The sequence below is a fragment of the Protomyctophum parallelum genome (genome assembly GCF_964188405.1).
Source record: "Protomyctophum parallelum genome assembly, chromosome: 10".
Taxonomy (NCBI): domain Eukaryota; kingdom Metazoa; phylum Chordata; class Actinopteri; order Myctophiformes; family Myctophidae; genus Protomyctophum; species Protomyctophum parallelum.
Genome location: NC_139704.1, coordinates 14,500,329 through 14,515,822, shown reverse-complemented (window position 1 = coordinate 14,515,822; position 15,494 = coordinate 14,500,329). Strand labels below are relative to the sequence as shown.

The following is a 15,494-nucleotide window of genomic DNA, read 5'->3' as shown; positions in this document are numbered from 1 at the left end:
GATAGATACCCACTTGCATGCTCCTACAGTGGAGTTGTAGAATGAATTTACCAATTGGGTATCTGTATGCATGGGAAAATACAATCTTCAACAATAGGCCATAAGGCCCTCACACATCTTTTCAATGCCGACGTCAGTCGCAATAGAGGGGTTAGAGCTCTCTAGTCCGATATTTATCAGAGCAATGGTCACTGAGTTATGGCCATTTGAACTGTTAAACACTGTGGGCTGTATTTTGCGTGTCTTAAGTACCAGGTCTTATTCCCTAACTTGAGTAAACTAAAGACCTGGAGGCGTGATCAATGCTCTTTGGCCACTCAGAATAGCCAAATGGCATTGATCACGCCTCCAGGTCTTTAGTTACTCAAGTTAGGGAATAAGACCTGGTGCTTAAAACACGCAAAATACAGCCCTGTATCTCTTGTGTCTCATGCCAAGCCCTTTAACAGTGTTCGTGGCAAGTTTGGTGCGTTCCGAAGTAATGGACCACCCCTCATTAACCCACTAGGACATTTTAATATAGGATTCCACTGTATATCTGTTTTAAAACAGATGGCGAGTTTCCGTTTGATCTACATCTGTATTGTATTTTGTGGTATCTCGTTGTCTTGTTACATGTCGGGGACATGTACTGTATGTGCTTTGTTGGCCGGTGGTTTATATATCAGAAACCCGAGCCTGCAGTGGTGCACATAACTCTGATTCTTGACCGTAAACGTCTGTCTCATTGTGCTGTAAAACCCTGGGAGGGATCAATGCATTCGACATGTATTGCACAGATTATGCACACAGAACAGAGCAAAAGGATCTTATAGGTTGTTTTCAGTATTTGTGGTTGAGAGCAGTGCCTAGAAAACAGATAGGCAGTCTGCTGCATGTAAGCAACACCAAAAATGTATTGTACTTCATCTACCTATAGATGGTATAGTATATATATCTTCCAGGGAGATCAATACTGTCAGTGCAGTGGATCAAAGATCCACATGGCCTTTGAGATCTGCTATACTGTATTGTATGCTTGTACACAACGTTGTTTGGTTTATATTGTAAAGATGAAATAATCGGGCAAATGCATTTTGCTTTATTATTATATTTTTATTGTTTGGTCGTAATTGTCAGAGCATATAAAAACTTCATACACAGTTTGTAATTCACTCTTTCAGAGTACACAGCAAAGTAAATAAAACAGATCTCTAGGGTCCCTTTTAACTCTCAGGGGGAAATGAACACTATAATAATAATGTAGCATGAGCAACCATCGCTATCATATGTTTATCATTAATCTTAATTTACCTTTCTAATCCAAAATTAATCTCCCCTCCTCTCTCCTGCTCTCCCCTCCCTCTAGTGTGGACTTTGTCAAATGGTCCTCCCAAGGGATGTTGAGAATGAATCCAGATGCGATGAATTCCCTCTTCAAGCCCACCATTGACCACATCATTCAGCACCTCAGTAAGCCACAGTCCTATCCAGTGACATCATCAGAACATATCGCTGTCAGGCAGAAACCTTGTATCTCCATTTATCAACTTAACTTTTTTTTTTTACTTGGTCATACTACAGTGTCACACAAAGTTAGCAAAAATAGTAATAACCTTGTTTGTGTGTAGATTTTATAAATATTTATTATGAAAATAATAACTACATTGGATCCATAGGAACACAGGTTATTTTTCCATTTCCTGAAAAGTCATGGATATACAAGGTTTCCACCCGACACCACCGACAGTCTCAATTGAGCTTTGTGTTTAGTATGTCCGCTCTCCTCCCTTCCTTTAAATATGTGACCAGTTTTGACTGAGGGACTGCCATTGGATTTTTTTAAATGTTCGTTTTCTCATGTCACATGAAAGCATGGAATCATAGCTTCAAATTGACATATTGGTTGTTCAGTTTTACCCACCAGTTTTGGAGATATGGCTTATAGAGTAATGTCTTGCAGAGAAACAGCGAGTTGAGAAAACAGGCATGAGAGGTTCACTTCTGTGGTCTCTAACATTACACCTAGCTACATGTTTAAGCATTTATTTCATATTTACATGTCGATTTCAGCTCTGACATGTATTTGATACATGCTCTAGTATGTGAAGAGTCTGCCTGTGCTATTAACTCATTTAGCATGAAAAATAAATAATTTCACGATGGCAGCCCCTCAGTAAAATCTGGTCACATATAATATAGTTTGCAGTTAATGCTAGCATATAGCAACCGTAGTATTCCAGTTCCTGTAGTTCCTGTTGGTTTAGACTTTAGACACACACGCAGACAGACAGACAGGCTGTTGACTCTACAGTGCAGTGAAGTGGAGTAGGACGTTGTGCCTCAGCAGCAACTCTCTGCTGCGTTGCGTTGCTGAGTCACAGAGAGTTGCTTCAGTTTTGGCAGGACGATCAAAGTCACGCTGGCTGTGCTGTGCAAGCTGACGGCTAGCCTATCACTTCCATTACTCTCACTGCACTGATTAGGGGCGTGTCCAAGAGGCCTCCACACTGCTGTTTGTTCTCCATGCTGGTGTGTAAAACGTTACCGCTCTGTATGCAACCTGGAAAAAATAAGAAACGTTTATACGTGTGTGTGTGTGTGTGTGTGTGTGTGTGTGTGTGTGTGTGTGTGTGTGTGTGTGTGTGTGTGTGTGTGTGTGTGTGTGTGTGTGTGTGTGTGTGTGTGTGTGTGTGTGTGTGTGTGTGTGTGTGTGTGTGTGTGTGTGTGTGCGTGCGTGCGTGCGTGCGTGCGTAAAGGTTACTACCAATACTCCTTTAATTCCTTAGAATCTGACAGAATAGGATCAGTTGCCCTGCCTTAGGATAGGACACTCATTATAGCACTTAATGGTCTGAGATGGTATACATTTCATAGTGCCACCAAATGAATAGTGAGTAGACAGCTCAGTTTCTCCAACTGAGCTGTCATAGACACTTTATTTCTTTTTACAAACATCAATCAGATCAATTTCAGTGCCATTGACTATACCCACCAATACTGTTCACACGCAGGTTAGATTACCAGGGTTTCACATTAGTAATGGGTAATTTGAACATTACCAAGTAAGAATAAAGTCATGCTTGTAGTTTACTAGTTTGCCTGCAATTCTTAAACCATTCTTCTCTCTCCCTGCAGAAAATGGTTGACTAAAATGTTTTTGATGTTTCCCTATTAACTGATCAAACTAAATTCATAATTTTCCTTCCAGCTGAGCTGTTTGACAAGCCAGAGGTGAGCGACATCAAGTTTCTGTTCCTGGTGGGAGGTTTTGCGGAGTCACCCCTGCTGCAGCAAGCTGTCCAGAATATGCTCCAGGGGCGCAGCCGTATTATCATTCCCCACGATGTTGGCCTCACCATCCTCAAGGGTGCTGTGCTCTTTGGCCTGGATCCTGGTGTCATCAAAGTCCGCCGCTCCCCTCTAACCTATGGTGTGGGTGTCCTCAACCGCTTCGTGGAGGGCAAACACCCACCAGAGAAATTACTGGTCAAGGATGGCACGCGCTGGTGCACTGATGTCTTCGACACCTTCATTCAGGCCGACCAGTCGGTGTCACTGGGCGAGCTTGTGAAAAGGAGCTACACACCGGCCAAGCCGTCCCAGCAGGTCATCGTGATCCACGTCTACGCCTCGGAGAAGGAGACTGTGGGCTTCATCAGTGAGCCCGGTGTCAGGAAGTGCGGCACGCTACGTTTGGACGTGAGCGGCACAGAGAGCGCAGCGCCACGCCGTGAGATCCAGACGCTCATGCAGTTTGGCGACACGGAGATCCGTGCGATGGCGGTGGATGTAGCCACCTCACGCACCGTCAAAGCTAGCATAGACTTTCTCACTCATTAGCCAGGGGAAGAGGGGGGGTTAGTGAATTTATAGGAAGCAATGAAAACGGAACCATCACATCTTATCCAGTGCACACTCAAAGAGCGAGGAATATTTGCTGGTATATGGATGAAGGTAATTGAAGGCTTGTTCACTTCTCATTTTGCATGGGTGCTGCTAGACAGGCAGGATTCTCTGTCTATTTCTCACTAGTAACAAAACAGGCGATTTGGACAAATGTCTGCTCCCCAGCTCGTATGAGATGCTACATATATAGTGTTGACATAGACAGAACAGACATTCCCCTCATTAATAATTCATAACAAGAACCACTCTGGTTCTTCTATGGTTGTGTGGTTTAGCTGATTTCAGTGTCCTGTCAAACTGACTCATGGTGCACCTTTTTTTCTTTTTTTGGTTTTCATTATTGGGAATGCAGAAACATCTTAGAAACTTTAGGCTTCCATAAATTATACTAAAATGCTCTTAAGTCAGGTTTTAGACTGCTGCTGCACAACAAAGTCCTGTGTACATTTAACTGAGCTCCGTGAGACATGAAAGAACAGCAATGATTTGTCACTGTTACATTATACTTGACCATGTCATTGCACGACATATCTGTGTCCATTTCACTCCCGCAGAAAGGCATGTGATGCCAGCGAGAGTTTTTCCCCATAACATATGGTGCATAGGCTTTCAGAATTTCACTTGAAAACACTTGAGTTAGTTTATGTTCAAATTACAGCAGATATTTTTTGTTTATATCTGCTGTTATAGCTAGCTGCTGGATGTGGAATATTGAACTTTTTCCTGTGAGAGGTAAAACAAAGTTCTGAGAAGTACATGGCTTTGAGATCAAGACTGTTTGGTCGTAACAGCAGTGCATAATTCCTACATACTACAGGTAAAGAAATTCCAGAGTGAAATATGAATCCTAGAATGTGAAATTGTTTCATTATGTGGCATAGTGGAATGTGCTGCTAGCTGAATCTGCAATCCAATCTTAAAATAGCCATGCAATGTGCTTAAATGTTGCCTTTATTCATTTGTGTTTCTGAAACAAGCCAACTAGAAAAGGTCACTTGCGTTTTCCTATATGTTTTTCCTATATGTTTTCATCCAGGGGATTTCCTGCACAACATGCAGGCCATTTGGGACAGGTGATATTATGAACATATGTTTATTTCTGTAAATACAGTATTTAAATATTGTACAGATTTTTAGCATTATTTTAGCAGCTTTACAGCAAAGTGTATGCGTATGTGCTTTCACATGGATGTCTTTCTCCATTCTGTCCTCACCAGCCACAGCATGACAGGCCCAAGCAGGTCTGGTTGTTGCTCTTTCACCACATGTGATAGAATGGCCTGTGTGATGCTTTGCTTTGCAATTAATCAGAAAGGAAACTTGAATACCTCCGTCCTTAAAAACATTTGACAAACATGTTTTTCACCTGTTAATTCGTTTTGAATTGAGAGCAATCTTATTTTTTTTCTGGGATACAATCAGAAGTTCAGTCAGTTTAGTCTTGCAATACAAAGACTTGCAGTAGTACACTGTTAGGGTTTATCTACTATCAGAGTTATAAAAAGGAAATAATACACCTTTTGGCTGTTGGCTCTCCAACTTTTTAAGTTTTAAGTGCTTGTAGTTGTAACTAAGGCATCAATACAGTTCCTTACAACTGCTGGTATTTTTAGGCATTGAATTGCCTAAAAACATAAACCTATTGAACTTCTGTATATGACGACAACATGGATATTGTTAGCAAATAGCAATAACCACACAATGAATCTAATTTCCAGATGAGGGCTTACATTTTTTTAATGTTTTAAAGGAGAATTCTGGGGTAGCCGTTAATTTACCGTAATCTCAATCCGACGATAATATATCCACTGGTAGAGGCAAATTATAAAAAATTAACTTGCCTATTTTGATCACTCAATAATTATTTATTTGCCAGGTGCTTGAAAAGCATCCTGGCCTACATTCGCTACTACCTCTAGACTAGTAGCGACCGTAGTAGACACTTTTTCATGATTGACTGCCATGTCTCTAGGCTGCCTCTACGCCAATGGGTAGCCTCGGTACCAGGCTTTCATTTTTGTTGGTGCAAAAATTGAAAGCCTGGAGGAACGCATTGGCCGCTCTGGTCTAAAAGTGGGAGTCAACCCTTCCGGGTGGGCGTCGCTCCAAATGATGTGACGTAGCGCTGCACTAGGGGGGAGAGGAGGGGCCGGGGGTGACGGACAGATCGATGAGATCCAATCAGGGCGTGCGCAAATCTCAGCCGCGACCCGCCCCTCTAGACCAGAAACCTAACATGGTAGCTCAGGCTAGCCAATGGGAGACTTACCCATAAAACCCATAGTCTAGCTGAATGGCATAAAACCCATACTCTGAACTCCGCAACGTGAAGCCGTGAGCTGAAGCAGAGGCTGCGGGACACAAATGGATTATAGATGTTCATAAACGAGAGCTTTCTGCACCTGGCAATGACTCATCATTCTTGTTTTGTTCACATCTGACATGTCAGAAATGTGTCTCAAATGGGCCTCCGTCTTTGGCGAGCGGATGATAGACCCCTCCTCCCTGCTCAAAGCTACATCGCGCTAGAGGATACTTTTTCTTTCTTTTTATCTTTGCCTTTACCAGTTACTTACTTACTTACGCCTTCTGCCCCTTCTGGGGCATAGGCCGTCAACAAGTGATCTCCAAGCATCTCTGTCTTGAGCTGTTCTCTCCAGCTGGTTCCAGGTCGTAACAGCCGACCGTAACCTGGAACCGTAACCGTGGTTTGTGGATACCAGCCTTTACCAGTGGTTTGTGGATATATTATTGTCAGATTACGGTATGAAAACGGCAGAATTCTAATTTAATGAAAGGAGTACCTAATACCGTATGTACATCCTGCAATGTCACCATTGATTCACAGTAGTCAGCACATGTGCAGCAGGTATGTTTGGCATCTCATTTCAGAGTCTGTGGCTTCTCCGACGGTCACTCTAACAGTAGCCTCGGAAACCCGGACAGTTTTACTTGCATGACACGTATCTCAACATTTATGGTCCTCTTCCAATATCCTTTAAGAGTTGCTCATTAGGTTGAGTTGACGGGTTTTTAAGCTCTTAAAAGCTTCTAATATACATTCTCTTTTTAAACTGTGAATCGAGGCTGTTCTTGCTTTCAGTGTCAATGTGCAAAGCTGCACAAGCTTCGATCCCTTATGTATTTTTCGGCAATCTATTGCAATGCACGTTTTGCATGAGCAACATGGGAATGGGAGAAAAAGATGATTGCTATCTACTCAAAGAGATTCTATTTCTTCCCTGCTGACTGTCAGGAGGTCAGGATTCATAGAACAGGTGTTACATTTGTAACTTTCACCATCATTAATGATTCATGGAGGAAAGCGTGGCTATACTTTGCCTACAGAGACCACATATATCATTGTGAAAAGTTAATTAAATTCATTCTGACATATTTCTTTCCTGAGCCCATATCTTGTCTGTGGAATGCTCGGAAGTAGGCCCCTTTACCTAGGGGTTGTTCAAGGGGAGGGAGTTATTTCAAATGCATCATTGCGGTTACAGAATACTGCACTCCACTACATATCTGATAGTTAATCATCTTTAATATTTTTTAACACAGTGCCCACGTGTGTGTGTGTGTGTGTGTGTGTGTGTGTGTGTGTGTGTGTGTGTGTGTGTGTGTGTGTGTGTGTGTGTGTGTGTGTGTGTGTGTGTGTGTGTGTGTGTGTGTGTGTGTGTGTGCATGCATGTTTTATATTATTTTTCTTATTCAATTCTCAGTGTTAATTTAACTCTCAGAGTGTATAAGTGGAACCAAACGGAACCACAAGGGTCCCATTGTCCATTTGTTTCCATTTGTACATTCTCAGTTCAAAAATGATAAATTAACACTGGATTTTACTGTGTATCATAATGTTTTGTTAGATTATCACAATGTATTTTGTGCAACCTTCAATGTTATGTGATGCACATGATACGCTTTATGTAGCTGCTTTATACTAAAAGCTGTGCTGAAATTATGACGTGTTAAGCCAATGTTAGCGTTATATTCTCTTTGTGTAAAAGGCAGCATTAAGGTGCCATATGGCATCTGGTGAATATGTAAAACCAACAATATTCTGTTGATTGATCTGAAGTCTGTATCTGAGTGGAACTAATACTGGTTAGCAGTCAGCTAGCTCGCATACTGAAAATAATAATTGCTTAACACTTTTATCTAGAATATAACAGTACTTCAGGACATGGAAATGTCACTAACTTAACCTGAGCTGGTGGTATTCTGCCAAAATTGCCACTCATACCTTTCCACATTTTTGTTTAAATACTTGGGTTGATGCAATTGTGTTTTCTTTCCATCTTCAGTTTCTTAAATGTCTCCTTCTCTTTCCCATTTTCATTGAATAATTGGTTGTACTTTGATCCATACCAAGTAGCCTACTGACACTCAGACTGTCATCATCCAATAAAAAGTGTATTTCAAAGAACATTTACTTGTCTAGTGTTTTTTTTCTGTTTTTCTTGTGCCATATTGTAACTGTTAATTAAGCAGAAATAAAAGCTAAGAAATATCTAAATGTGCTGTATAATAAACAACAAATGCATTCAAGGAACAGGTCACTTAAAAAATAAATCAAATAAAGAGTTATTTAAAATGTGTAGGCTTATTACATTAACCCATTTAAACACACAGCTCATCTGGAGCAGTTGGGGGTTCAGTGTCTCGCTCAAGGTCACGTGGACACTACCAATAACGGGGAAGCCAGGGAACCTTCCATTTCCACTTCCAAATGACAAAAACTAGAAAAGAGGCCCCTTCCTACATGAAAGCCCCCTCTACTCCCAGACACTACCAGGCCTACTCCCAGTTGTGTTTGTTGTAATGATCATTTCCATGCATGCAATGTAGTTTTAGAAAAGCAAAAGTAATTAATTTGTTTGTCAATGCAGAGCGTTATTTAATAATGGGTAAAAACATACATTGTTTGAATGAGTTGTATGCTAGGTAGAGAAGTAGGCCTATAAACAAAATTGGGAGTTATTCCCTTGTCATATCCCACAAAGAAGAGAGTGGCGCAGGCTTAAAAATAAACCAGTAGGCTACAATAGGTCTACAAACCTATTTCAAATGAATGATCAATGGCTATTGACTTGCTCTTGGTAGTTTCTCAGTATACTAGCCTGGGCACCATTTAATTTCGGTATATGATCCGGGAGGGAGCGGATGATATGGTTACGTCATGTTGTAGTATTGTTTTGTAGGCGCCAGACAAGAACAACAGGCGGCGGCAACTTCCTTTTCCCTCTCAATAAAAGCTACAGGCTACGAGAGCTTTTATTGAGAGGGAAAAGGAAGTTGTCGCCGCCTGTTGTACCTGTCTGTCGACTACAAAACAATACTACAACATGACGTAACCTTATCATCCTCTCAATTCGCGGATCATACGGACTGCCTATGCCCTATGGGCATGGCACCTGATTCCTGAATACATAGGGATTAAATTGAATTAAAGTGACTTCCGTGGATATGCACGGCTTGGGATCTATGCTTGGGATACACTGCCATGTCTTCCTTCTCAGAATGCATTTCTTTCATGTGGATTCCAAGGGATTCTATTTCCCAAAAGTTGCGTAACTGATCTGACAGTGCCTGTTCCTCTCCGACGCTGATCAATGTCCACAACTTCAGTTATGATTATTTAGCGTGGTGACTTCTCCTTGCACCAGCCATCCAAATACACTTTCCAGTGCAACTATAGTCTTCATTCAGTCTCTCCATTTTTCCTGTGACCATTTTCCAATATTGGTCTCCTAATCTGGGCATTCCTTTTGCTTCCAAGTCCCTCTAACTAATTAACTTGATCATTGATTTGATTTTGAGTCAGCTGTGTGGAGGGAGAACTTGTAGTAGGGAAACTAATGTGACCCTTCTTTATTTATGTCAGCTGGCTGTGGCTGGGGTATGCGCCGCATGCGCGTGACAACATCATACCCGGAAGTTCATGTTATGCGGGAGTAGGAGTATATCATAGATCCAGTACTCACTACTGAGTGTCAAAAAACTACTTTCTGGCCTCGACAGCTCATACATCCAAACAGAAAAGTCCTATCTGATTGCATTAAACGTAGTTAAACTCACTTTACCGGGTAGGCTCAACTTAAGTAAGCCTACCTGTTTCGAAATTTCATATAATGCAGGAGGAAAACAGCCGGCGTTTCCAAACTCTGACACAGTACTTCACCTGCACGGAATTTATTGACAGAATTAAAGTAGGCCTATATGGTGGATTTTTATGAAACAAAAACTTGGCAGATACAAAGTGAAATATCCAGGCTTTCCGGAGGCTACAGCTGCAATACAAAAAAGTCAGGTTTCAACACACCAGGTAAAATGTTATAATAAAGCATATTTACCCAGGTCTAAACCAAATGTCTGGGAGTAAATTGAGCCTTATTATCTTAATTTGAATGATGAATCACTATTCATAGTTTAAAGCAGCATAATATGATAATGCCCGAATGCCCTCCTATAGACCGATTCACAGAGGGGTGCCCTGGGCGCGGCCATTACTGAGGTGTAATCCATGGAGCAGGTGCTCCGGAGGCCAGGTGTAGCTAATCAGTGCTGTTGTGCTTAATGGTACACCTCAGTAATGGCCACAGGAAACCCTCTGTGAATCGGTCTATAGCCTATGCAGGTAGATTTTGTCTTGCACACAAACATTAAATCCCCATTGACAATGAATGGAGAATTTATGTCATAGGCCTATGAGCAAATCGATGTTACATCATGATGATGTACGATGATAAGAGCGCCCCTCACTTCACACTGTGATTTAAAAAATATATATTTATTTCTCAGTAGTGTCTTTCAGTATAGTTTTTTTAAGCTTGCCTGTGCATACAAACTGCCCTGTGTACGTTACTCTCATTATGCTGAATGACCTTTAATCTGGATGTATACTCAAGAGAAGTTATGAATGACAAACTTTATTTAATTGGCTTTTTGTTTTTGAAAACTTTATTTCAGACACAATGGGTCCATATACAAACAACAGGGAAAAACATGACAGTAAATACAAAACAACACAGATATAGCCTATGTATCAGGCTATTTTCACTCTAGGCAGTCCTTTAAAAACAGTCAATTAAAAACATATAAACATTGCCTCCAGTGTTTCCAGAAACATGAGGAGAAGACTGTATCACTCTGTGTGATCCCTGTTAAGGCCATAATTATTCATTCTTTGATTCCCTCAGTCTACACATGAATCTAAACATAAAATTCCTCAGTACAGCATGAAAGGTGGGTACATTACTGGTCACAAACATTTAACTTGCACTGGTCCATCTTGGGAGTTTCAGGAATATTCGAAAAGCATCATTATATGCCACCTGAAGTTTTTTCATTTTCGCTTTGCTATATCAGCACCACAAGTGAGCTGTATAAAGTGGAGTGCAGTAGCTTTATATTTTTTAATAATAAATAAACAAATGATACTATTTGCAAAAGGAAAAGTGTTATTACATTATTTTAAATAAGTTAATACATTATCTGTTCAAGTTTAAACTTGAAACATTCAAATATCATGTGGGCCAACTTTACCACTTGACATGGATCAACTTGAATGTCCAGGGCAAAATTATCTAATTAGTCCCTGTAAAAATGGCACTTCCTGACAAGCCTGCCCTCGTTTTTATTCTCTGGTTCATCTGCAGCCTGTGGGAATCATCTGCAGGTGTGGGTATCTTCCACTTACTGGTGGTGTCTGCTGGCCCCCATACTTCTCTGAGCATCTTTTCAGGAGTCAGTGTGGACGCACATGCCTCACCACTCGGACACGGAGAAGATCAGGTGAAATTATTATTAGTAATGTCCAATCTATACTTCTTTATACGATGCTGTGGTTTTCAAAGAATCTTTTGAAACTTCTAGAAATGTCAATTCTGCGAAGAAAGATGCACAGAGGCCTGTTGTCCGTCTACACACACACACACACACACACACACACACACACAGTCACACACACACACACACACACACACACAGTCACACACACACACACACACACACACACACACTACCACACAACTTAGCATTAGCAACCTTACAAACCTGCCTCAAAGTTTGAACACATACCACGCACACTGGCACATGATACTTTGTATTTTAAGGTTGCCCACACAAACAAATAATCCAATACATACAAATAAGCAGGCAGGGAAAGTATATTTGTGTGGCACATTTGATTATGCTCTACAAAATATTAAAGGCATACTGTGGCAATCATTTTTGACTCCATATAACTGGTTAGGAGTCTTTGTTAAGCCACTCTGCCCCCAAGTGGATATGGACGGAATTGCAAATTAAGAGGACAATGACATAATTTGGTGAAATATGATTGATTCCATCCCTTTTTTCTAGTCATCGAGTTTTAAAATATATACAGTATTATAAATTTTTCCAAAAAGCCTTCATCCAACACCCTGTTTTGGCACCCCCTCACTTTTAATGTAAACACAAAATGGTTTAGTCCTGCAGGTGCCTTAATCACTCCAGCGAACTGCTACATTTTGAGTCACTAAAATAGTGATACTTTGAGGTATCAACTAAAACTAAACATAGGCTAGAGCTTTCAGTCAGTTTCACAAATTTGAAGAAAGAGGGGACGTTACGGTGTCTTACGCAATTCCTTCATAAAAGAATATAGTGGGTTTATCTCAGTCCATGAGTTTATTATCTCTATCTAAGCTAGCCTACCTCATACAATTCTACATGTTTATACTTTGCTCTCCAGCTGAGAGATCCAACACAAGACTTCCACTTCATGCGCCAGTGCCTTGCAGAGCTGCAGTGACACCCCATACTTCATGGTAGTCACTCCCAGAAAAGCGAGGTAAGCGCCATCCATTCATGGAACCATATCCCTGGCAGTGCCTCTGCTAAACCTTATCCACTTTTGGCTTCCCCGATGGTCTCAAAAAGAAAATACAAAACAATACAATGCAATATTGCATTTGATTATGTGTGGATTTTAGGGAGATCAAACCGTTTTGAAGCCAACATTTCTAACCACCATCTAGTGGTATAAAGTATGATCATTTACTCAAAAACATGGAGATTAATGATGGCCCCTAAAAAAAGAAAAGAACAGAAATAAAAGCCTTAACAATTTAAAATTCTGGACCCCATCTCTCTCTGTCTCTCTATTTTTTGGGTGGGTAGATCTAGTTGAGCGTGTCATTTTGAAAGTAGCTCTCAAGTAAAAAAATCACACCCGTGTGAACCGAGTGGTGCAACTCCCCTCTCCCCCCTCTCTCTCTCTGGCAAACAGCGTCCCTACTGGTACTCATTATATGATGCTCATAGTCACATAGTTGAACACGTGAACACATACAGTAGGTGAACACGGACAAAGCTGTTCCTTGGAGTGGTTGCACCACTCAAAAAGTGTGGGCACCTCTGACATATGTAGGCCTACTCAAGATTGATATCCCATCTTCTTGTCTCTCCCAAATTCCTCTTCTGTCTACTTCCTCTATGGATTTTTTTTTTTTTTTTTTGCAACATTTCACATTTTAAACAATTCTCTAAGAAATCCACAGCTTCGTTTTACTTACTTTACTTTGAGAATCCCCAGTTGTGATTTAACCAGTGGAACATGAAACGTACTTTATACAGACACTTGTTATTCAATAACCAACCAGCATACATTTACGGAGTGAGTGTGTTATTCCTACACAAGTGGCAGTAGAGTACCACTCAACCCTTCATAGGGCAAGGTTGTTTTTAGCTGTGTGTGTGTGTGTGTGTGTGTGTGTGTGTGTGTGTGTGTGTGTGTGTGTGTGTGTGTGTGTGTGTGTGTGTGTGTGTGTGTGTGTGTGTGTGTGTGTGTGTGTGTGTGTGTGTGTGTGTGTGTGTGTGTGTGTGTGTGTGTGTGTGTGTGTGCCTGCGTACGTGCGTGCGTGTGCAGGACTGGGATTGGACTGGATGGGAGGGGTGCTGGACATCCCCAAAATGGCTGTGAAGTAGAGCAGTTGCTACGGCAATTTGGAGGTACAACTCTCTTGAAGCGGCCCTTCAATTGCCGACTCCAATGTCCTCCCACACACAGTCTCAACAAGATAGCGGCGGGGTGCGAAACTGCCACGATGCGCCAATAGAATCATGCAGAACAGAGGAGGGAGCTTGACATGTATTGGTTCCATTTTGTGCTGGATTGGCCACTGACATAGTTTAATTTTATTAGAATGTGTTTACTTAACAGCTACTCTCTTCCCTGTCAAACAAGTATGACCGAATGGTAATGTTTGTGTAACCTTTACAAGTGTGCAGGTGTGGAGATGAACATGTACGTGTGTGCACGTTATACGCACGCCTACATACATGCATGACACACACACACACGCACACACTCACACACACAGTACACACACACACACACACACACACTATAAATGAGACAGATTTCATAGCCTTCAGCCCCATTCATCTCTAATATAGTATATCTACAGTAGGTCGACTTATATAAAACAATTACATTCTACAATACTTTAATATGATGTGGATTTTCTGTCAAAATTGTCCAAGTAGGCCCAGGCCGTAGCGTAACGGTCTGGGCACCGGACTGGTAATCCAGTCGCAGTGTGCCGCGGGTTCGACTCCCGGACCCGACACGGCCTTTACTGCATGTCATCCCCCCATCTCTCTCCCGTTTCCTGTCAGCCTACTGTCTGTCCCTTCAAAAATCAATAAAAGGCGTAAGCCGCAAAAAAAAAAAAAATTGTCCAAGTATTCTACTTCAGTACAAATTTGAGGTACTGTTACTTTACTGGAGTATTTCCAATTTTCTATCTCAGGGGCAAATATTGTACTACAATTATTTGAAAACTTTTAGTTACTTCATAGATTTAGATTATTATTAAAAACATACATTAACCTTCCATCCATTCATCCATCTTCAACCGCTTATCCGTAGTCAGGTCGCGGGGCAACAGCTCCACCAGAGTGCTCCAGACTTCCCTCTCCAGAGCAACATTAGTGACTTCCTCCTGGGGGATCCCGAGACGTTCCAAGGCCAGTGAGTCGATGTATTTCCTCCAACTCAGTCTTGGTCTGCCCCGGGGTTTCCTCCCAGTGGGACGTGCCTTGAGGACCTCCCTAGGGAGACGCCCGAGAGGCATCCTAAACAGATGCCCGAACCATCTAAGTTGGCTCCTTTCCAGGTGAAGAAACGGCGACTCTACTCCAAGTCTCTCTCGTGTGACTGAACTTCTCACCCTATCTCTAACAAAGATGCTAGCCACCCGTCGAAGAAAACTCATTTCGGCCGCTTGTATTCGCGACCTTATTATTTCGGTCACATTATTGCAGTATTGATACTTAAGTAAAAAATTAAAATTAAAAAGGTACTTTTTCCACCACTGAGGGATACATCAGAGCGAATGGCTACAGGTTACCTTTGTTGTGCAATGTGTCTCCAGGGACCTAATTTTCTCTTGCCACCTACTGTAAATCTAATAATTAAGTATACTTTGCAAATTCATGACCAGTCTTTAAATGCTTTGTTGACAACAGAGCCACCCCCAAAGCTGCCAGCTCAAAAATAAGAATCTAACTCCTGTCACTCCCTCAGACAAACAGACATAATTACAGAAATTAGC

At 41.5% G+C, this 15,494-nt stretch overlaps 1 protein-coding gene across 2 annotated transcripts in view; it reads left to right on the top strand.

The window, feature by feature from the left end:
- hspa12a (heat shock protein 12A) overlaps positions 1-5,866 on the top strand; it is a 42,044-nt gene extending 36,178 nt beyond the window's left edge. The window contains exons 11-12 of one of the 2 annotated variants that reach the window (XM_083775525.1): positions 1,349-1,452; positions 3,191-5,866. In XM_083775525.1, the coding sequence (XP_083631651.1) occupies positions 1,349-1,452; positions 3,191-3,822 (736 nt within the window). In that variant the 3' untranslated portion in view covers positions 3,823-5,866. The remainder of the gene's footprint in view (positions 1-1,348; positions 1,453-3,190) is intronic. The other variant, XM_083775524.1, reaches the window with a different exon arrangement.
- Positions 5,867-15,494: the final 9,628 nt, after the last annotated feature.